The sequence below is a fragment of the Ambystoma mexicanum genome, chromosome 12, assembly GCF_040938575.1.
Source record: "Ambystoma mexicanum isolate Mex_15411 chromosome 12, UKY_AmexF1_1, whole genome shotgun sequence".
Taxonomy (NCBI): Eukaryota; Metazoa; Chordata; class Amphibia; order Caudata; family Ambystomatidae; genus Ambystoma; species Ambystoma mexicanum.
In genome coordinates, this window is record NC_090936.1 from 1251449386 (window position 1) to 1251473703 (window position 24318).

Here is a 24318-nt window from a genome sequence, read left to right on the forward strand (position 1 = left end):
GCGGACAGCTGCTGTTGTCCGCAGACATTGCGGCAAAAACATATTAAAAACTACACTGCACTTGTCAAACTAATGACAAAATCTCTGGGGAGGTGAATGGTGATAAGGATGGGATGGTATATGGCCATAAAAACCCGAAAAGCAGGTGTTTTGTATCTCTAAAGTCTGCAAACATTCCGGATGTTCAGGGACAGTCCTTTGATGTTTGCAAACATCTCAGATTTTTGTTGGCATCCATGCCTATTTCTGAATTACAGGGTTGCTTAAAAGTTTTCGGATTGGCTTATAACTTGGGCGCCACTCAAGGAAACTGGATTGAATTATGCAATATCATTCAGGCACGACCCTGGATGGTTCTGCAAAGTTTGGTGCTGTTCTGCAAAATTGGAGGGTGGTCTCAAAATATTTGAAATGCTTATAAATTTGGTGCCATTTGACAAATGTGCACAAATGTTTGCAATCAGGTTTTAGACCCAGACTTGAATGTTTGTGGCAAAGTCTGAATGGATTTCATCCAGTGGGGGCTAAGTTATGATTATTTTATGTATGTACATTTTGACACTTTCCAAAAATAAAACATGGATGGGTTTGCAGTATGCTCGTACAAGGAGCATTGGCAAGGACCTGAAAGCATGGTTTTGCAAATGTCAGGGTTTTCATTTTTGAAAAGTGTTATGATGTAGGGGGAAACAAAGGGAGGACAAAATAACGATCTTACTAGACCTTGTGTCATTCAGATCGCACAAGTGTGGGGAAGAGGAAAGGGGAGAAGTGCTATGGGCAGGGGAAGGGGAAAGTGCAGTTAACTCACAAGTGCAGCCAGCGGGTGGCTCATTAGTGCAGAGAGAAGGGACTGTAGGGTTGCAAACAGACCCTTAAGTGCTGGGGAGCCTGGAGCCAGTGCGAGGGCAACTGGACATGCGGGAGCCTAGGCCAGAATTCAGAGGGTTACCAGTGTGCGGCGCAGTCGGGTGCATCAGCAGGGTACAGGAAGAGAGAAAGCAGAAGTGAAAAGGAAGGTCTTGAGTTGCTTCCGGAACCAGAGGTGGTTCTGCTCAATATACAGCCGATTCAGCCGAGGAGATAGATCTGCCCCCAACTTTCTGCTTGGAGAAGCATCTGACCCTCAGAGTTGAAGGTGGCTGAGCGGAAAGCTTGAGAAGGAAGTTTTGGAAGAGAAAGTTGGAGGTAGAGCGGTCCCAGACACCAGAATGTCTTGTGGACGAAGCAGAGGGTCTTGAACTTGATCCTTGCAGCCCTGGGGTGCCAGTGAAGAGATTTTAGACCTGGAGAGATGCAATCCCTGGCTTTGTGGCCAAGGGCATGTCTTGCAGCCCTGTTCTGGATAAGTTGTAAAGATCGAAGAGTAGAGGCAGGAAGATTTAGAAAGAGGCTGTTGCAAAAGTCGAGCGTAGAGAAGACCAGAGCTCTGGAGATGGTGAGCTTCTTGGGGGAAAGTGAAAAAAGGAAGAATACCTCTAAGAAGGTGCAGCTGATAGATTGACTTGTTAAAGACATCAGAGATGTGAGGACAGACGGAGAGGGTGGAGTTGAAGATGACACCAAGGTTCTTAGCCCCACAGGAAGGACCAGGAAGAGGGCCCAGAATGGGCGGCCCCTGAGATGGAGCAAAGGAGGGAGCGGGTGTCCCAATGAGGAGGATCTCAGTCTTACTGGCATTAAGGCAGAGATCATTGGTAGCGCACAATTCCTGAATTGCAGCCAGACAGTATGGTATAAGAGAAGAAACAGAGGTGGCTGAGGGAAGTCTGAAAGAGAGCCGAGTGAAAATTGGAGCAGAAAGTAGTGATGCAGTGGGCAAGAAGTGCCAGGTAGTGATTGAAGAGCCAGGGAAATAGGTTGGAACCCTGGGGAACACCACCAGTAGAGGGAGAGATAGAAGAGAGGAAAGACCCCAGTTGGACACGAGAGGGTCGGTCGGTGAGCAAGGAGGTCAACCAGACCAGGGCCTGATCAGTAATAATACCAAGGTTGTCGCAGAGGCGATTGAGCAGGATGGCATGGCTAACCGTGTTAAAAGCAGAGGATGGATCGAGGAGCAGGCGGACAGAAGGGAGATTAGAGTCAAGATTGGAGAGCAAGACTTCGCGGGTATTCTGGAGAGCAGTTTCCGTGCTTCTGGTTGCTCTGAAGCCAGACTTTTGGTCATGGAGGCAAACAACAGATTCAGTATGTAGATTATTGTTATGATATGATAGGTTATTTATAATGCGCTTAAAACAAATAGGTTTGTAAGCGCTGACCCGGGGATTGAACCTGTTTTGCTCCCTGTCTTCTTGCTTCCAAGGTGAGCTTGTTGCCTCTGAGCTATCCTCCCGAGACGCTCAAGCTGGGAGATGGCCAGCTTTTCCAAGCGTTTTCCCAGGAAAGGTGTTTTATTTAGATGAGTACATTCTTTAATACATTAATTAGTTCATGATGGGTCTCCCGATCACCCTTGACATCTTGTTACCAACGTTATAAACGCTGGGAATTTTTATCAAAATGTATTTCATATGTGGTGTCATCAATGTCGTTTGTGATGTCATCTTTGATGTCATGGGTGTTGGTTTGAGCAGTGCCCGGTGGTGGTGCCAGTTATGGTTGCTTAGTCTACCATATCTGGCGAATTTCTGTGATTTTTCTGTTTTACTTGTAACCAGCGACGTTTTTTTCACTGAATTTCATAGGTTTATATTAATGCAACTGAACAATACCGTCCCTTTTTAAAAGTTGTTTGTGAATATAATCTCGCTTGGTGGCAGTACACGGGTCACTGTTTTCCTTGGATTACCAAAATACACACATAAGATCAACCATGACTGCAAACCTTGCATAGGACTTAGAGAATATCATTATTTGCGATAGCAGAATGGGATTCATCAAGTATGAAAAACTGTTTCAAAAATACCGGTAATTGTGACGTAACATACTTGACCGCCAAGCGATGTGCCAGTGGATTCATGGAAAGTACTAGACATGCAGCACACCATCTCCTTCTCGCAAAGGGTCATTTATCACTAGCCAATGGCGGGTGCACATTCAAAGCCCTATTTCCACTAGTTTATTGCTTCACTAACCTTCAGTTTTTCCAAATACAGTGTTTGTCTACATCGCCCCGGCATCTATGCCCATACAATTACTGTGTGTGTGTGTGCGTTTGTGTTTGTGTACGTACGTACGTACGTACGTACGTACGTACGTACGTACGTACGTACCATTCAGCCCACCATGGGGCTGGAGGGAAAACAATAGACTAGAACTCCCCTGCCCAGGAATGGGCAGGGGAGAGACAAGAATCCAAAGATGATCTGAAAAGGGGAACCGTTAGACAGTTGGAGGAAGAGTAGAGAGACATAACTGGAGGGGTTGCTGCCCATCCCCCCCGTGCCTAAAACCAGCAAGCCAGCCTCACTGGCCAACCCAGGTGCAGATGAGGGGGAGGAAGTCTCGGCTGCTCGGTTGAGCGGTCTGGGTGAAGAAAGCCCTGGGTCGCTCAGCGGAGCAGCCAAGGTGAAGGCAGCAGCCCACCCGCTGCATCTTCTGATATATTACAGATGGGGTGTGCCAGAAGCCCAACAAGTCTGTGGGCATGGCGATGAGTTCAGCGGTGTCCCTGTTGTCATTGGGGGCAGGAGGGCGAATGTGGCTACGGGCGTGGTGGTGGCGCTCTGACAACAGGGGTGCCGCAGAGAGGTTGGGTCGCCCCCCCAGCCAACGGGCCCCCACTTAAAACAAAGAATGCCGCAGGTGCGGCTTTGATTTTGGGTGGGATACCCAGCCAATGGCAGCCACCCTGAAAATGGGGACAATGCTGCAGCGGTGAGCGCGGGTGGGTGACCCAACCTGAAGACCCCATATGTGTAGCGGGGTGCCCGGGGTATTATTCGAGCATGGCGATAGTAACGATCGTGGGTGGCTCCACGGGGTGGTCAGACCCACCCCGAAGGAGGACCTGTGGGGCACATTATTATCCTTCTCAGAGAGAGTTGGTGATGTAATATCAAAAGATTGAACCCATGCAGTAAAATCCGATCTGCTTTTACATTAAGATCCTGACATCTTTTCTTTAATATATTGGCCACTTACGGACCCAATGAAGCCCTCGTTGGAACCCTTTTTTTTTTTTAATTTTTTTTTTAAATACCAGACTGAGATGCAACATCCACAATATCACTTTCCATACTCATTGAAGGGAGCTGCAGTGCCATAATCGCAGCTAGGGAAATTCGTGCACACACTACCAATTGACTGCCTGTACTTCATCTGATAGAGCGCCCAAATCCTTCTGGTCAACAGTTTCCTCCTTCTCCAACCCAAGTTTTATCAGGGTGATAGCCCGTGAGTCTTATATTGTTACACTCACCTGGTATCCACGGGGACGCCACCCAGCCTGCTGGTCGCTGATGCCCTGCTCAGTGATGACCTGGGATGGTTCTCGATGGAAGTTCCGCCGGAATTACAGGGGGTACTGTGTTTAGAACTGGACTTCCAATGTAGCTCCACCTCCCGTATGATTTTAACCCCCCTCCTGGGCCCTCTTCTCGCCTTGTTGTAGAAGTTGGCGAGTTCTCCGTCCTGCTTTCTGGGCAGGGGCGCGTTGTTTGTAGTGGTGGGCGCACTCAAGTTACTTCACTGACCGTGACCCGAATAATGTCTTCAGGTAGGTCTTATTGCTGGCTGTTGCGTTATTGTCTTTGCATGCCTTTCTCAGTTTAACAATGTCTTTTTCTTTCCCCTTTAGATGTGCGGAGCGTCGGTGTGGCGAACTGGCTGTACTGGGCCTCGCCGGTAAATGATGGCGCCCAGTAGCGCTGTGAAGTGGTAAGTAAGCGCTGCGAGCCACGCTGCGATGTCTTGGCTTAACTGACCTTTTTCTCCTTTTTCGTAGGTTACAGAGTGCTCCACGGAGTGTGGAATTCCCGGAGTGGTGCCGCCCAAAAGGCAATCAGCCAGGTAAGTCTTTTAAGCAATCCGTGAGAAAAAATGTCTCTCTATTAGTCTCTATTACCTCTGCTTATGATGTCCTTCTCCCTTTTTCCAGGTCCTTTGATCCGGGCAAACGCCAACCCCAACGGAGCTGCGAGCAAGGAAGGAGGTAGTAGGTAGGATGATGAGGCTAACTGTGTTCTTGTTCTTCTGCAGGTTCTGGATTCTTCCCGGCTCGAGAGTAAGCTGGACACGGTGAGCGTCACGCTGCTAGCTGCAGAGTAACGCGAAGCATGTAATCCTGTTCGGGTGTGGTTTATATAGCCACAGCCACGTAGTCCAGATAAAGTAGTCCCTGGGCACCACACCCAAAAGACTAGACTGCATAGCCTGGTTCTGGGAATCAAGCTATGTCAATGCCTCCATGTTGAATTAAAGTCTCCACAAGTAGTTCCACCAGCAGATGCTCATCCTTGAATATGAGCCTGGCGCCAAAGGTGCCAGGACTGGCCCCAGGAGGGCTTGAGAGGCTGATGCCAGGCCCTATAAGCGATCCGAGTCCTGATTCTCCCTGGCCAATGGGCTCGCCAGTGGGGATCAGGGCTGAGGGTCGTGACATATATGTCCTTTATTGGCCTCACCTGTTAAATCCAAATGATTGTGAAGACTTCTCTTGCAAGCACGCCTCGCCAAAACCTCTGATATGATTGCCACAAGAATCTGAATGTGTAGGAGAGGACACAGACTCAACAGCTTAGGGAGGGAGGGGATCTCAGTTGATAGAAACGGTGTGAGACTAGATACACTGGATCTAACTGGGGTCCCAGACTCGGTGGCCATATATTGAGGAGGACGCAACGTTAAGAGAGCAGGCAATTCCGGCACTGCTTTGTATGCGTGGGCTCTAGTAATGGGCATTATCAAATCCTTGAAGCCGGTAAAGCAAACGCTTTCAAGCAGTGAATGGCAGAGGTGACACCAGCCACAAATTAAATACAGACTCAGTCAGCCTACTCCCATTTGTTTTCCCATAGATAAAAAGTGCCGTTTTTTAACGGCCGTAGCATGAAAACCGCTGGGCTGATTTGGACCAAACTTGGAAATGACCTTTAATAGAGTTAATCACATTCTCGACATTAGAGAGAGACTTAAAACTCTTCTGTTCATGTAGTCAGTCACAAGAGGAACACTGATTGTTTTGAATGACAACGCTTAGATGGCCTGACCAAAGGCTCTATATAAATACCAAAAGCAATCTCATCCGGATACAGGTCGGGAGTGGGAAAGAAGACAACATGAAGTTGGAGATTTGGCAGTGGGTGAGGAAGCCAATTATGGGTAGTAAATGTTCAGTTTATCATGGGAAGGCAACGTTAATCTCCCGAGATTACAGCGACAATGCCACAAGACACGTTCAGAAAAGAATTTGCATTACACGAAGTAATGAGTGATAGGGGGTAATAGGTGAGGGCTTGGCTCAGATAAAGCAGATGGAGTGATGGGACATGGAAAAAAGAAGCGAGATACATGTTGAGTGCACGTGAGAACTTTTAAATTCTGAGCAATTATTCCCATTATTGCGGGAATCAGCGATTTCTGTGATTGAAAATGATTACTGTGAAATTATCACAAGAATAAGGAGTTAAAATAAAAAAGGTTTAACATTTGCCGTGCCTACATCTACTGGGCAGGGGGCAAAGGGTGTTTGGAAACAAATTAATGGCGTGACATGGCTAGTAGGCCCAAAAGAAAGCTATTGTTGCAACACATACATATGTCATGGCTGGAGGCCATAGCTAGTGAGACCTCAAACTACGCAGCATGTTTGCTCATGGCCATTGGCAATACCTGAAGACCATGGCTAGTGGCCCTGGGGAACGGAAGGTATAGCAAAACCCTTGAAACCATTTGTTAAGAGATAGTTAAGGTGATCAGCTTTTTTTTATTTTAATAATTTTTGTTTGAAATAATAATCCAAGTATTCACAAGTTACAGACATCAAGTGGAGCTCATTACTAATGACAGTTGTAAACGATATAAACTAGTAAAGAGATACCTAAGACATTCATGAAATAGTTGAATTATTGTCCATAGTTGATGGAACATTGTATATAGAAGCAATATAAGATAACAGCGAGTTGTAATTACAAGTCTGCAAGGAACGAATTAAAAGGAATTGGAAAAGGGAGAAAAGAAAGAGGGAAAAAAATAAGGAAAAAAGGGGAAAACTAGAGACAAAAGGGAGGGAAGGAAGAGAAAGTGAGGGTATAATAAATCATTTGATCAGATTGTTGATACAATTGTAATACTAATATACGACAAGTGTATGAGCGATATAAAGAGTTAGCTATTACATCACAAATAAGTATATAGGTTCAGGTACCATGCGCAGTTACATTGAAACAGTTGAGATAGCGGATCAAGGAAAACCATTTAGCATTGTATTTAGGAATTGTATTTAAATTGCTAGCCATACACAGTTCTATTTTATGAATGTGACAGATCGAGTTCCACCATCCTTTGATAGCGAGAGATCGAGTCCTTCCAGTTAGCTGTAATGCATTTCAAAGCTATGCTAATGAGTAAATCATAAAGTTTGGCTGAGTCAGGGGAGATGCTTGTGGTTAATGCCAGACTTCCTAAAAAGATATTTAAAAAGGATGACGGAATATTGACTGAGAAACTGAGCTTAATGGACTTCCAAATGTCTTGCCAAAACCTGAAGATAAAAGGACATTAAAAAAACATATGCATATATGAAGCAGGAGTCGGACCGCATGACCAACATTTAGCATCATGATTAGGTTTATACTTAGCTAGCTTAGCAGGAGTAATGAATGCTCTATGAATAAAGATAAAATGTGTTATATTTGCTGAAACAGATATATTTTTGATTTTAGGGAATAAACCGAACCAATATGATCATCAAACGTGCATCCTAAGTCGTATTCCCATTTAAGACGAATAGAGCAAACTTCAAATGTTGAGGCTCACATCTTCTAAAATGTTGAGGCTCACATCTTATAAAATGTTGAGGCTCACATCATTGCTCATGGTGAGCTGTAGCAGTCTAAAGGCGCCTGGAGATAGAACCTCGTTAGAGAAGTGATTAAGTGCATCTAGACAGGAATTAATTAACTTGTTATAGTACTGAAAGTCTGCTCTGGGAGTAGCAAATTTAGATATTTGCGGAAAGGAGAGAATGGAAGGGCCATCGATAATGTGTTGAATTAATCTAATTCCGTTTTTGATCCAAGATCTGCGATTTAAGGCCTTGTTATTAATCTCAATATTCTTGTTATGCCATATGAAAGGGGAGAGGTACTTATTGGGAGTTTTGGTATGAGGGAAGAGAAAGGTTAGTAGGGCTGAGATGGGTGCTTTGATGGGGTCCAAGACATTCATGGATGTAGGTTTAAATATGTAGATGAGCTACGTAACGTTGTAAGGGTAAGCAGAGTGTTTTTCTAACGTACACCATGTATGAGTGTTTGGGTTTGCAGATCCTGAAATCTAGTAGCGGGATTGCTTTAGGAGGAATGCAGAGTGGTATAGCTTGAAGTCTGGAAATCTAACACCACCCATTTCATAATGAGCTTTTAGTTTGGTTAATGAAATTCTTACTTTTTGTTACTCCCCATAGAAAGTTTAGTAAAATAGAATATATCGATTTAAAAAAGGAAAGAGATAATGGGACAAAGAAGCCGTAAGTAGTATAGTACAATACGGTAAAGGGGGGACCATTTGGATGTTAGATCGTTAAGATTGTCCAGCAAAATCTTAGTGTTACTTTTAACCGTGTCTTGAATTGTGGGGGCAAATAGAATGCCTAGATATTTTATAGAGCCACTACACAATTTAAGACTGAAGGTATCAATGTCATGTTTATAGCAGTAGGAGTTTATGGGCATGATTTCTGATTTCTCTCTAATTTGTAACCTGATACTTGACCGAACTGAGAAAAAGCATTAAGTAGATTGGGAAGGCGAGATTTGGGATTTTTGATAAGGATATCATCCGCATACGCTGCTATTTTAGTACATGAGGTACCAGCAGGAATGCCTGGGATATTTTTACTGGATCTTATTAATTCCAATAATGGTTCCACTGAAAGAATATATAATATAGGTGAAAAGGGGCAGCCCTGCCGAGTTCCTCTAAGTAGAGGAAAAAAAGGAGGATGTTTGGCTATTTAGATAGAGGATTTGGGGGATGAATATAGAAGTTTGACCAGAGAAATAAAGTTATCACCACATCCGTGCCAGTGTAGAGCTTGAAACATGAAGTTCCAATTTACACGGTCAAATGTTTTTTCAGCATCTAGTGCTATGGCTGCGTAGCCTTGTTATATTATTTTTGGTCTTTAGTCACTAAGTTAATGGCATTAAGTAACAGCCTAGCATTCGAGGATATATTGCGTTCTTTCACATAGCCAGTTTGGTCTGAGTTAATGAGAGCAGGGAGTGAGGATTCAATTCTGTTTTCTAGTATCTTAGCAAAAACGTTGCTGTCAATGTTGGTGAAGGAAATGGGTCGATAGTTACTGGGGATCGTAGGGTCTTTATCTGGTTTAGGGAATATAATAAGTAATGCTTCTAAAAAGTAGCCAGATGGTGACCAAGGTGATCAGCTTTAACGCGACAAAACCCCTGAAATTGAGCACTCTCATTTCAATCCAGTCCAACTTGAGAAGGAAATACATCACTTGAACCAAACGGTGATGGCCAGGAGAGGGCCAGGGAGGAAAAAACTGAGGGTATTGTGGGGGTACTTGAGTGCCTCTGAGGACAGTGAAATAAATACAAAAATCCTCACCCTTACACACACGTATTAATTTCTCTGCCCCTTTATACCTATCAGAAACCATTTCCAAGAACATCTCTGCCCGCCCAATAAGAAGCCACCACGCTAACCAACTCTGCGTACCCCCCATGAAAAGAGCTAACGCCAAAGGCATCGGCTTCCCCTACATAGCGCCCAAACTCTGGAATGCCTTACCCAACGCTCTTAGAGCAGAACCCTCTCTGTACTCCTTTCGCAAATCTCTCAAAACGCTGTTCACCTAGCTTTGCATAACACTGGCCTACAGCTATCCGCGGCTGACATAAAACTCTAAGCCGAACTGCAAATGCAATTTATATGTAACTCTAAGGTGAATATAAATGCAAATTCTATGTAACTGTTAACCTTTGTAACCAGCAATGATTATCTGTAAAAGCGCCACGATGCCCACGGGCTGATGTGCGCTTTAAAAAATACGAATAATAAATAGAGTTTTGGAATTACGAGCTTTATCAAGGGGAATACCAGGGGAATCCTGCGTGCATGGGCAGAGAGTGAAATGAAAAAAGTAATTTTACACCTGCAGCACATCTCATAGGCAGGGCGAAATGGGTCTCTGTGCCGAAGGTCATGACTAGTGGGCCTATACAAGAAACCCATTGGGTCAACATGTATAGGCTGTGGCCACTGGGCCCCAATGAAACCTATTGGTGCAACATGTACAGTGTCTATGGCTGAAGACCATGGTTAGTAGACCCCAAAGGAACCTATTGGTGCAGCAAGTACAGTGGTCCCGGCCAAAGGCCATGGTTAGTGGGCCTCAAAGAAACCTAGTGGCCATGGCTAGTGGGCCCGAAGAAACTGTGGTATAACAAAACCCTTGAAATTGATTTGAAAAAACTTCAGTTAGGAGAGAGTTAAGGTGATCAGATTTAACATGAAAAATACATAGCAGTGAAACTTTTGAAATTCAGTGGAAAAAACCTTGGTTAAGAGTTAAGGTGATGAGATTTAACTATAACAAAATAAATCAGCAAATTCATTTTGAAGAATACAACCTAACTGTGCGCTCCCTTTTGCGTAGCGTATGACCGCAGAGGACGTCACTGATGGTGTCCCTGATTACATCATTAGGACATCACTGATGCCACTGGTTTGATTAATGACATTTTTAAATATAACAACTCTTGATTTTTTTATCATAACATCTATACATATTTCATAATCCCACAGTACAATGTATTCTGCCCATGTTTCTTTAAATGTAACGTGCGGTATACAATTGTTACATAAGAGATTTTTGTTTCATATTAACCAAACTTCACATTTTTTGTTTATATATTTCAATGCACGCGGGCGCGCACATTCTTTTGCATGTGCATACAAATTGTCATTTAGAAAGTGTTAGTTATTACGGTGAGGAGAATTGTACATTTAAATGTGAACATTGACTATTTTCACAAACCTTATTAAACAGGTTTCTACTTTTTTCTATTTTTTTTTACTTCTACTTATACTTATATTATGTTCGAAATACCTGAAATAGATTTGCCAGAATTAGGTACCTTACTCGCAATGTTTACAAATACATGAAATTCAAATCATTTGTATAACATTACATATTTTTATTTTAAAGTTTATAAGTTGATAAGTACTACATAGGAATGCGCCACACAGAATCCTCATACTCCTGTCTCCGTGTATTGTTCCACGTTTTGTTATTAAGTGCAGTAAAATGTGTATCAAGCGGTCGATACAAATATTCAAACTTATTTAATCTGTAATGTTACATTTGATGTCATTATTGATGTCATATCTGGCATCATATATGATATCAGTGATGTCATTGTGATTACACGCTGAGCATCAGGGGGCACATATTTAAGGTGAATTTTTCTCGAAATGAGATAGCTGAATTTCAGGGGATTTGTTGCATTCAATCTGATCCCCTTAACTCTCAACCATGGTTTTTTTTCCACACCCCAGAAACAAAAAGTTAATTGAAAAAACTTTAAAGTTTAGTTGTTGACATTTATTGCAACAAACCCCTTGAAATTCAGCACATTGTTAAAGTCCTGACCTGCTTAACTGGTCAAGCTCCTGTTGATCTCCCCCATAATGCTATGTCACCCATAACAGCATTTTGCATGTTACTGTGAATCCTTTCTCTTATGTTCTCTTGGGCTTTGCAACGATAACCAGATATTGGTTTAACAGCCAAGGTGAAATGTTAGACCCTTGGGGAACACCACAGTTATGGAGGGAGATGGAGGAAAGGAAGGACCCAAGTTGGACCTGGGAGGGTCGATCAGAGAGGAAAGTGGTCGGCCAGGCCAGAGCCTGATCAGCGATACCCAGGTTGTCACGGAGACGGTTGAGCAGGATGTTATAGTTGACTGTGTCGAATGCAGAAGAGTCGGGGGCGAAAAGGGGATAGGAAGAGAAGGAGATTGGGAGGGCGGCTGCAGGAGGGCCAGCGTTTGTAGAAGAAGGGAGAGCCGGGGTAGGTGGAGAGAGGGTGGACAGGATGTCCAGGGTTTTTTAGATGAAGTGAGAGGCAAGGGCTGTGCAAAAGGCCCGGGAGGCGACAGAAGAGGTAGAGACTGCAGCAATGTTGGCCAGCTCCTTGCAGATTTGAGTTCGGCCAAGTTGTTAGATGCCGCAGAGACACAGGTTTGGATGTGTACTCTTTTTAGTATGGACAGAGAGTTGGTATTGCATTTGGAGCTGGCGGTAAGCCAGTTTGTCAGAGGATGAGCAAGAAGCCCTCCATTTCCTCTCAGCCACCCTGCACTCACACTTCAGGGTAGCTGGGTCAGCGTCATACCAAGAAGTTTACTTGGCTTTGGGCTTCAAACGGATCCTCATGACAGGGGCAAGAGCATCGGAGATAGAAGAGTAGAGCATGGAAAAGGCTATGTCAGTGTGTGAGTCAGCTAAAGGTGGAGGGGGGAGAGAAGGTGGCAGCAAAATCCTCAAATTACACACACTTCATGGGACGGATGTCCGAGCAGGTAAGTGGCAGTGTTGGGGATGGCTTGGCCTCGGGGGGTAGAGAGGGAGACACCGCTCCAGGAGAGAGGAGTGGTCAGAGGGATGGAGAGGGGGGGAAGTCTGAGGAGATCAAAACATCAGGTGTGTGCCCTGCAGAGTGAGCTGGGCCAGGAGAGAGGATAGAAAGGTGCAGGGAATCGCAGAGGTCACGGAAGAGTACAGAGGAGGAACAAGGAGAGTCTAGATGGATATTGAGGTCACCAAGAAGGAGGAGTTGAGTGGTTGAGGCCAGTAAGGAGGAGGAGAGGTCCAACCACTCACAGAAAAAGGAAGTGGTCTGACCAGGAGGCCGATAGATAGCCACAGTAAGGGAGTAGCCAGGAGAGAGAGCGAGCCTGCAGACAATGCATTCGAAAGAGGAGTATATCTGCGTGGGAATGATGGTCAGGAATCCACTGAGGGGAGATCAGGGCTACACCCCCTCCAGACCGGGTCGATCTGGGTGCAGAGAGGATCTTGTAGCTGTCAGGGAGGAGTGTGTCAAGCTCGTGACAGAGCTTGCCGTGAACCATGTCTTGGTGAGACCGAGGACATCAAGGTCCAGTTCTCCCAGGAGGTGACAGCTGTCAGAGGAGTGTTTGACAGCAAAGTGAGAGTGGCAAGATGAAGAAGATTGCCAGCCTTAAAAGGGTTCCGGGGAGGGGTACAAATCAGAGGTATGCCCTGCCGAGGTGAAGAAGGGGCCTGGGGGGGGGGCAAGAGAGGAGGGACGAGCGGGCAAGGTAGCATAAGGGGGTAGAAGGGGGACAGCAGAAGATGAAAAGAAATTGAGTCGAGGGAAGCGCCTATCAAAGAGGAGGAGATTGGCCTGAGGGCTTTGGACCAGGACAGTGCCATTTAGATAGACATTAATGATGACCTTAGAGGAGTCGAAGGGGTCCATAAGGGCTTCCCAGCGGGTGCCACCATTAATGGGAGAGGAGGAGAGAGGACAGAGATCATATGAAGAGTCCATAGATTTGGCGAAGGAACGACAAAGAGGTTGTCGGTGAGGATCTGTCTGGAGGAAGCGCTGGAATAGGTGTCATCGATAGGAAGACCAGGGGTGGAGCCCAAGATATCCTTTTTGAACTTCTTCCTCCCAGACTTGGTGAGAAGGGAAGGATAGTCCATGGAGAAGCAGTTGGAGAAGATAGAAGAAGCAGAAAGCACCATGGGAGAGTAGAGAGAATAGGGAGAGGGACAGCGGGTAGGAGTAAAAGTAGAACGGTACGGAGAAGTAACTGAGCCAGCAGGTTACACAGAAGCACTCAATACAGCAAAGGGCACAGCAAGTTTACAAAAAACACAGCTAGATTTGACTTTCAACTAAAATACAAAACACAGCTAGATTTGAATTTACAGTTGGATTCAAATGCTAGCAGTAGATGTAAAATGGTATGCAATCAAGAGTGAAAAACATGGGAGACGAGCAGGGAATGAAGAGAAATCGAGAGAGGGTAGGAGTGTGTCCACAAAGGAGGAAACTAACCCATAGTTAAGGAGGTATGAATGTCAAGATAGTCCTGATTTCTTTGAAGATTGAGGTAGCATTGTGGAGGTTGAAGTGCACGGGTGCAAGAAGAACTCTGTGTAGCGTCCTGGTAGCAGACAGGGGCCTTAGGAAGTGGGCCTTGGTGAGGGAGCCGGCTAAAGCCTGCTATTCTCCAGTTGGTTGAAAAATGCACTCAGGTGGCCAATGAGAGTGCAGGAGGAAGAAAGGAGGCCAGCCACACTACCTTCTGCAAAAAGAAAAGACGGCGGCCATCTTTAGAATTGCTACAGGGATCTTCAGAAAAGCAGGCAGCAGATATAAACATCGAGTAAGGGGCTGCAAGAAAGCAGCTTGAAGGCACTGGAAAGAGTTAAACAACTGAAAATGTTGAGGGCACTGGAAAGTTAAGCCAGTCATGACTTTCCCTATGTGCTACTTTTCAAGGGTTTTGTTACGATAACTCTGGTCAACTTAACTAAACTTTAAAGCTTTTTTCAGTACATTTGAAGGGCTTTGTTATACCATAGTTGTTCGTCCACCACTGACCGTGGCCTTTGGCCATGCTCACTGTATATTTTAAAATGTGAATGGGCCGCATGTGGTATAATTTAAAACACTTCCAGCCACTGGCTGTGCCCACGTTTTGTGTTTTTATTTCCCTTTTTTGTTTTTTAAAACTTTTTCCTCCATAACCGTGACTATAATATTAATGTACCACAGAAGGCTGCAGTTATCTGTAGTCTTTCGATAACTGCAGGTATTGGGAGAAAATGCGAACACAAGTTTCCCTAGCCCCCCCAGTCATAAACTTATGTTCCCCCCCCCCCCCAACCTGTTGTTGTTCCATGTGACGCACTTTCATTCCCAATCTCCTTTTCTGTACCCGTGGGTATACTGCTGAATAACCACGGCTACAGGAAATCGTTTGTGCTCTTAACTTTGAGCCAACCCCCCCCCCAACCCCAACTACCACATTTCACATAGTGCCCTCTTCCCCACCACCTCCACTTGTAGCCTGATGGCATTTAATCTTTTTTTTTCCTCCTCCAAATGGCATTTTTCTGCCTTTATTTTTGGGTAGTTGTGGGAATAACAGCGGTTATCTTTCGCATCGAAAAGAAGAAAAAAAAATGGTGTCTCTTTCATTTCTGAAATGCCTCTCTTCTGCAAAGCATCATGGGAGATATCCTTATCCTGGGAGAAGGGGGCACTCCCTGCTCCGTCAAATATAAAAAATGCTGCTGTACATAAGTCCAGAACCCCCAATTCCCCCCACCTGGAAATTGAGTCAAGGCTTTGTGCCCAAGTTGTTTCATATCTGGCCCAAATCTGTTCAGCGGTTTTTGCTGCGCTCTGGCAAAATGGGGCCTTTTGCATTCATGGGGACTAGGCCAGAACTGAGGATTTTTTTTTCTTCCTCTTAGTAACTTCTTTATTTTGTTGCAACAGATCTTTCCCAAAAGGTCTAGTGGGGGTGTTGGGGGGGGGATGCATACAATTCTTTCTGCAAAATGTCAGCCAAATTCATTGTACAAGTCAAAGGTTATTAACAATTCATTTTTTATTTTATTTTCGATGGACCTCAGTTTTCAACTTAACTATAGTGCAGCGGCCGCCACACTATTGTACTCGAGAGCGAGTGACCCCTGACCGGCCCATAGAGTCAGAGCTCACTCTGTCATACTTTTAAGACGAGATAGCTGCACCTTGAGGTGGAAGGGGTGCAGGATTTCTTACTCCAACACCAATCCATAAGGACAACTCGATGGTTTGGCAAAGGGTAGTCTGTTTAATGACGAGTACAAAAAACGGGGAAACATGGAAATCAACAGTGATGAGATAGCCCGTCTTGCTTCAACTCCCCACTTCTTCATTCAAACAGTAACAGTTATACCCAAAATTTGTCATCATTGACGTGTAACACTGTTTGTCATGCAATTCTATTGGTTGGAAAAGGTAACTTAAGTAGAGGTGCTATATCTGTATATGGTAACGGAGTGTGAGGATTGGATAAACATTATCAGGTGGGCGTCTACGCCCTTACCTCTAACATTACTCATGTAGACGTCACCAAAAGTACGACGTCTCGTTGGTTCTACTATCCATAGGATCCTAGATTATTTGGTCCATTGTGATTGGGTTGACTTCAACCCCATGCATACATTTCCACTTTAATTAGCAGCATGCAGAATGGTCACCCAGATGCAGGATTCCCCAAGATTCACCCAGCCTCCCTTCCATCAATCAGTACTTTAGTGCTATGTGTCAATTAGTTGGCTGTGGTCGGCCTCGAAACTGTAGCTTCTCGTCAGGAAAAGTCATAATATCTTCTGTTTTGGGAGACAGCCAGGCGTAGGTGCCTCTTCTCGCTTGGCTGGTCACGTTCTAGCACACCGTGACTCTGCTTAGTTTTCCTTCTATTTGTGCATTTAATTCTCATTTCGGCCTGCCACCTGCCTGGGCCTTCTTATCTCGACCTTCACGGGGCAGGCTGCTCTGCTCTTAAGTTTTGATTCTCCAAAGCTACTGCCTGCCTCCCTCTCTTGGTTTGACACCGACTTCCCAGGCACGAGCTGCTTCTTGCTGAGTTTCCATTCCGCCGTCTTTTCTTGTTTTAGCTGGAATACGAATCCTGTCCTGTTTGACCCCTAGTAACCTGGGTTAATTCTGCTTTTGTATAAAGTGGACTCGCACTTGTATAGTTTGCTTTGTTGAGGTAGATGTATAGTTGGGCTTGCCGCTCTATTCTTCTACTAAGCATAGCAAGCCGCACTGTTTTCTTAGCTTCTTGCGGTTTCAAGGATATGTACAGGTGTTAGCTGGTTGAATATTTTCATCCTGCTTTGCAGTTGTTTCTTTATATTTCAACATCGTCTCTCCTTCTAAGTTCATGATATCCTTATTCACGACATTTCGTCTTTGTGTGTCATCTTTTGGTTGTCGTTTCATCCATCTGTGAGTCTGTCTGGGCCCTTGTGTCGTCGCCATTAATCTTCAATTAAGGCCTTTTGAGTTTCCTCTGAGACCGTGTTTAAGCAATCTTCATTTCGTGTCATTTGCTGGTAGGGTTGTCTCAATGGATACCTTACTGTCCATGGTTGTCTGGTTATTGGAAGTTCAACAGGTATTGCTCTTCTGATGGGCACTGGGCAATACCTCCCACCCCTGTATTCTCAGTACCTCCCACCCCTGTATTCTCAGTACCTCCCACCCCTGTATTCTCAGTACCTCCCAGCCGTGTATTCTCAGTACCTCCCAGCCGTGTATTCTCAGTACCTCCCAGCCGTGTATTCTCAGTACCTCCCAGCCGTGTATTCTCAGTACCTCCCACACGCCTGTATTCTCAATACCTCACACGCCTGTATTCTCAATTCCTTCCACCCCCCTGTATAAAATAAATAAAATAGCTAACCTCCTTGTGCAGTTTTTTTTATTTGTATTGCAAAGGGGGGGGGGGGGGCTCTCATCCCATGTCAGCTGGGGGTAGAAAGAAGGGTCTAGCTCCTTGATGACTAGTAACAGGGTTGTAGGGTTCATGTTGAGTATGCAGTGTGCTAAATCATGTTCGTGGGAGACGGTCCCTGGAGCGTCTCATTGGAAGCATATGCCAGAGTTCATCAGGCGCCTGAGGCAGGTGGAGGACAGGAGTGGAGGCCCTCTCTTGCTTGTTAGAACAACCAGGAGCTGAGTGAGCTCACATGTGTATGTGTGTGGGGTCGGGGGGACTAGTGTTGGGGAAGGGGATACCACTGAATAGCCGGCCCTCTACTCAGGAAGTCAGTTGGGAGGTTTGGGTTGCTGAGATCTCCTAGTAGACGCATGGCGGTTGTCTGAGGTATGCTTTCTATTGAAGACTAAATGATGGCATTGCCTTTAATATTGAGCCGACTGATAGTTTAGTCATGGATATATTTTGGGGAATAGCCACTTGTGAAATTGTTTCAATCTATTCACAACAAACTCAACTGATTGAAAAAACAAAAAACATGTAGCAATTATTTTGTGAGATGGTCTCAAACCTGCTAGCAACTGGGTTGTCATTTTGTTAGAATTCGAAGCCCGATGAGTAATGTTTATGGAATTGTTTAACATGATTCCAGTTATAAGAGTGTTAAGCGGCTAAACTGCCACAAAATACCTCCGTACGGTTAAAGCAGGGATGTGTATTAGCAGGGGGGGGGGAGCAAGAATACCCTCGGTACCCTCCTCCACTGCTCTTCAACCTTTTATATAGCAGACATGCCCGCTGCTAACAATTTTACATCTAAATCGGGAACGGCACGTGTGGCTTGGCTTGGCTACAAAATCCAATGAATGGATCAAAGTTCTAATGGCCTTACTTTGCTGACCTGCTGCCTTAATGGCTTGTTCCACTAATAACCATCTCAAGGTAATATCATGTCCTTCAAATCAAAATCTTAAGACTACCAGAACGTGGCATTTTAGCCACCATTTATTGCGAGAAGTGAGTGATTTCACGTATTTGTGTGTACATCGAAGTAATGGCCCAAACAACCATAAACCATTCAGCGAGTTACCAAAGAAGCTACTCTCAACTATTGTATCATAAAGAGATTCATCCGGGAAACCAGTGGCTTCTCTAGGGAAGGCCTATTGAAAGATAACACACCCTCCTTTATATATGTACTATAAATATTCAATCCACTGATGTTAAACTAGAAGGTAAGCTGTGCCCTGGTGCACTGGGTCTTCTTTCTTGCATTAAGATTGACCGTCTTTCTGTAGAACTTGTGCTTACAACATTCATTACCCACTAGACATAGTATCCTTTTCATTAAGAGGTGTGCTTCTCTCGATGATACCCTACCTGGTATTGTAGGACAAGTAAGACAGCACAAAATGACCTGCACGCTATTTGGCTTTTCATGAGAAGAAAATTGGGCCGTTGACTGGAACATGCATGACTTGGCCCTAATGTCCCAAATTAAGAGCAAGATTTGGGGCTGGAGTTTTAGCTTTGCCGACATATTGAATCTCAAATCCTATAAAGGTGCTGCTTTTGAAATGTTGCCATTCTTGCTAGTACTGTTATCCCTCTGCTGCATGCGTCTCCGCTTTCATCTGCTGCCATCGCTATTGGGAATGGGCATGAGATTGGGCAAAGCACGAGAGGGGAGGTCTTGCAGAGTATGGAAGTGGTCAATGCCTATGGCGACGCATGCATATCTGGCAAAAGTACATCTCAATATTTCTCTCATGAACATCTGGCCACATATTTCAAGGCCATGTGACAGATGATTTTCTTTCTAATGCTTAACTTTTCTATATTATTTTAACTTGCTTAAATAACTGCGTGTGATTTATTACTCCCTTTCTTGTATCGGAATACCTACAATGTGTTTAAAGGATTAAATCACTTAAAGGCTTGGAGGTTAATTGCAAGTCCTGCTTTATAGCGGCACTTTGTACAAAAGGGCAAATCTTTATCTGCATCTCAATTGTATGTGAAGTCTCAACTGTAACTTAACTTATGGCAATGTGTGTTCTTTTCTTTGTAGAAATCCACGCTGAAGTGCAGCTGAAGCAGTATGGGAAGTTTCTGGAGGATTACACCTCCCAACTGAGAAGGATTGAGAATGCCCTGGATGACTCCATAGGCGATGTCTGGGACTTCATCCTCGACCCCATTGCATTGAAGGTTTGGCAGCTTCTTCCCCTCATTTCTTCTGTTCTTGCATAATCTTGAAATATGTTTAATTTGGGCTTTCATTTTTATTTTTTTTTCATATTTTTTGGCATTTATTTTTTTATTTTTTAAACAAGAGCATCAGGACTCAACAGTGTCCCTCAAACCTCCCCCCTCCTCACCGGTCTTAATGTCTTTGCACTGTCTCTGCGAACCTTAAATGGTTTTTGTTTAGGCTGTGAACATATCAAGTATGCGGATGTTGTGGGGGCACCATTGCTGTATATAGTCGCCTTGCAGGAAATCGATGGCTTCTCCCTAGTCCGTGGCGAATTTCTGTCTGTCCCCTTGAAGATCGTACGTGACCTTCTCCATAGCTACATGTGTCCAAATCCTTCGGAGCCATTCTTGGGTGGTTGGGGGGGGGGGGGGGGTTTGTTTCCATTTTTGCGCAATGGCTAGCCACTCTGCTATGAGAAATCCCATGAAGTTCCGTTTTTGTGTCTTTGTATAGGACTTATCTCGGGGGGCCCACAAGCCGCACATCCAAATTTCCACTCCCAGGTTGGCCGCGCCCTCAAAGATTGCCTGCATTTGAGCTTTCACTTCCTCCCAAAATTGTTGTATTTCAATGCAGTCCCACCAGATATGTCTCCAGGTTCCCAATGTGTCGCATCCCCTCCAACATTTGCCTTGTGTTGTTGGGAACATTTTATGGATTCTCTCCGGCGTATAATGCCATTGAATCATCATTTTTGTCCAGGCTTCCCTCGTTTGTACTGCCCGTGTCCATTTCGGGATTACTTGCCAAAGATATGACCATTGGTCCCTCGTAATTCGTTTCCCTAGGGTTACTTCCCATTTTTTCATATACTGCCAGGTGACGTTTTCTTCTTCTGCGTTGATGAATTTGTAAAGAGTGGACATAAGTTTTGTTTCCCCCGTATGGGTCATGATATAGGTCTTGAATTGGGTGAGGTCTCTTGTCCAGGCCTTTGTAATTCTTGGTGATGTGAGCCAGTGGTGGAGTTGCTCATATTGATATCTGTCCCTTTCCGTAAGGCCCAGCAGTTCCCGGGTGTTTTGGAAGGATCTGATTTGATGACCCTCAATCACATCTCCCACTTTCGTGCAGTGCTCTTCTCACCATTTCTTAAAGGAGCCCCTTTCCTGGCCGGGTGGGGAGGGGGAGTATGGTATGAAAGGGGCTGGATCGATCGTTGGAGATCTTTTTTTTGTAGCTCTGTTCCAAATTTCCAAGGTGGAGCTCATGACTTTGCTGAGGTTAATGTTGTGGTGTCTGTGTTCGGGTTTCCTCCATAGGAGGTGGCGTAGATTTGCTCTTGCCACTGCTCTGTCCTGTGCCACCCACCACTTTTCTGAATCGTCCGTGATCCATTCGTGTAGGACCCACGGTTGTGCCGCCTCGTAGTATTTCTTCATCTGGGGAAGCGCTGTTCCTCCATCCGACTTATGTGCGGTGAGTGCTTGATGTGACACTCTCAGAGTTTTGTTTTGCCATGCGTATTTCGAAATGGTTTTGGAGAGGGTTTTAAAGAAGGCTGGTGGGACCCGGATGGAGAGAGCCTGGAGTAGTATAGTAGTCTGGGTAATATCGTCATCTTGATGACTGTAATTCTGCCCCACCATGAGATGGTCAGGGGGTTCCATCTGAGTAGATCGCTTTTGACGTCTTCTAAGAGTTTAGGGTAGTTTCCTTTTGTAGAGGTCCTGTATCCGCGGTGTCAAGGTCACTCCGAGATATTTGACACCTGCTTCTGCCTTTTGTAATTGGAGGTCTTTAGTTGCCTTGTATATTTCTTTCTTGTCGTCCGCCAGGGCCATTACGGATGATTTCTGTTTATTTATCTTCAATCCCGAGATCGCTCCATAGTTGTCTATTTGCTGGATAAGGAGGGGAAGCGTTTTGCTTGGGTCTGCTAAGGTCAGCAGCATGTCGGCTGCATATGCCGCCGTCTTATGCGTGTGCCCTCCCATTTCTATACCCCTGATGTCCGGGGTCGCCCTAATCTGAGCCAGGAGGGGTTCTAGGAAGATAGCATAGAGAAGAGGTGAAAGGGGGCACCCCTGTTTCGTTCCCCTGCTGATTCTGATTGGATCCGAGAGTTCTCCATTGACTGCAATTCCGGCCGTCGGGGAATTATAGTTGGCCCTAATCATGTCGAAAAAAGTCCTTTCCCATGCCCATTTTCTGTAATGTAGCAAATAGTAATGACCATTCCACCCGGTCAAATGCTTTTTCGGCATCCGGCGCTATTATTGCCGAGGGGATTTCCATGATTCCAGTTTTCTCTGAGGTGAATTATTCTTCTAATGTTGTCGTGGGTTTTCCTTTTAGGGATGAAGCCAGATTGTTCCTGGTGGATTAAATTGAGGAGTAGAGGGGCTAGTCGGTTGGCCAGGACTTTTGTATAGAGTTTTGGCATCGATATTGATTAGGGCGATTGGGCGATATGAGCCCGGTGTTTCAGGGTCTTTCCCCTTCTTATGGAAAACTAGTATTTTTGCTTCATTCATTGATGCAGCGATGTTTCCCGAAGACTTGAAGGTGTTGAAAAGAATGGTTAGATGGGGAGTTAGTATGTCTGCGTATGTTTTATAGAATGCGGCCGTAAAGCCATCTGGCCCCGGGGCTTTATTCCTTGGGAGGTCTCTGACTGCCTTCCCCACCTCTTCTGCCGTTATTGGTTGGTCGAGGGCCGTTTTCTCTGACGGGAATACTGTTGGAAGGGTAATCCTTGCCAGAAACGTCATTTGTGCCTCTTTACTCGGCCGTTGCGACGTATACAGGTTCTGGTAGAACTCTCGGAACACTTCTTTTATGTCCTTCGTTTGTGTCTTCTTTTCTCCTCAGACGTTTATCAGGGTTTTCACTGCTTGGTCCTGACGCATGCCTTTTAGTGGTCTCGCTAGTAGCTTGTCCGCTTTATTTTATTTCATCGCATACCAGTGTTTTGCATGCAGTAGTTGCGTCTCGGCTCTTTTGGTTCTTAACAAGTCTAGCTGGCTCTGAGTGCATCGGTATACTCTCTTCAGTTCCCTGGAGGGGTTCTTGGTCATTTCCTCTCTTATATCTTCCAGCTTCTCCCCCAGCTCGTCCTCCCATTTGTGAATGAGCTTATCCTTTCGCGCTTTTAGAGCTATTAGTTGTCCCCTTATCACGGCTATGAAGGCTTCCCACTTTGTGCACTGGGTGACATCCGGGGTATCGTTGTGCTCAAAGTATTCATCTATTTTTTCCTTGATAGTTTCTCTTGACGCTAGATCTTGTAATATTTCTCCCGGGAGAGTCCAACGCCACAGCCCTGAGTGGTTTCACATTTTGGGGAGGGTGATCCATAGCGGGGCATGGTCTGATAGTGATATTATGCCTTTTTCGATATCCCGGATTTCCCAGAGTATTGCACCTGAAGCCCATATGTAGTGTATTCTAGAGCTTGTATGATGAACGTGTGAGTGATAAGTGTATCTGTTGGTCGATCCTCTGAGTCTTCTCCACACGTCATCTAGTGCCAGGTTCTGCATCGCCTGTCTGAGAGCTGGTGACGGGACCCCCTGTTGGGATGTTTTTGATTTTGAGCGATCTTCTGGTAGGTTCCACGCTATGTTGAAGTCTGCTGTGAGGATCACCTCCCCTTCCGCAAAGTTTTCAAGTTTGCTGAGTGTTGCTTTGATGAAGCCCTCCTGGCCCGTATTAGGGGCATATAGGGTTGCTATGGTCAGTTTGCGATTGTCAATCTGAATGTTTGCAAAGACTTAGCAGCCGTTTTTGTCTGCTAGTGTTTCCTTGACTTGGACCTGCAGGTGGTTGGCAAAAGCAATGAGTGCGCATTTTTTCTTTTCCTCATCGTTGGATTGAATAAGCTGTTTGTATCCTCTTATGCGCAATATATTCTTCCTCTTCTGTATGAGTTTCTTGGAGCGTTATTATATCGAACTTTTCTCTGAGTAAGAAGTGTTCTGTTTTTTTCCTCTTCACGGGTGTGTTCAGCCCTCTGATATTGAAAGTTAGAATTTTCAGCCCCATTCTATCATCTGTTTTTGAAGTTCCTCGCTGGGGGCCTCCAGTGGTTCGCAAGGGTGTGCATTCGATCCAGTGATAGTTTATTCTCCCCCCCCCAACTTTCCCATGAACTCCCTCCCCTCCCCCCTCTCTTCCAATCCCCCCAACATTGTCCCTGAGGAGGGCCCTGGGCCCTATGGTTGCTCTGGCGTTGCACCTTTGCTCCATGCCCTCAAATGTCTCAGGGTGATAGATCGCAGGGGTTCCTAAACCCTGCATGGCGCGCTGTTCCACGATGGTCCCATGGCCATGCCGTGCAAAGTTTTCGGCTCTTGCCCTCACTGGTGTTCCCGTGTTCTTATAGTCTCCTTCTCCAGACCTGTCTTGGCTTGCACTCTCCGGGACCTT

The 24318-nt window shown here is 45.1% G+C and overlaps 1 protein-coding gene across 1 annotated transcript in view; it reads left to right on the top strand.

Moving 5' to 3' along the window:
* The window catches only part of WASHC4 (WASH complex subunit 4), a 1230387-nt gene that overhangs the window by 65272 nt on the left and 1140797 nt on the right, over window positions 1-24318 (top strand). The window contains exon 2 of the mRNA XM_069629940.1: window positions 19759-19898. Coding sequence (XP_069486041.1) covers window positions 19759-19898 — 140 coding nt within the window. The remainder of the gene's footprint in view (window positions 1-19758; window positions 19899-24318) is intronic.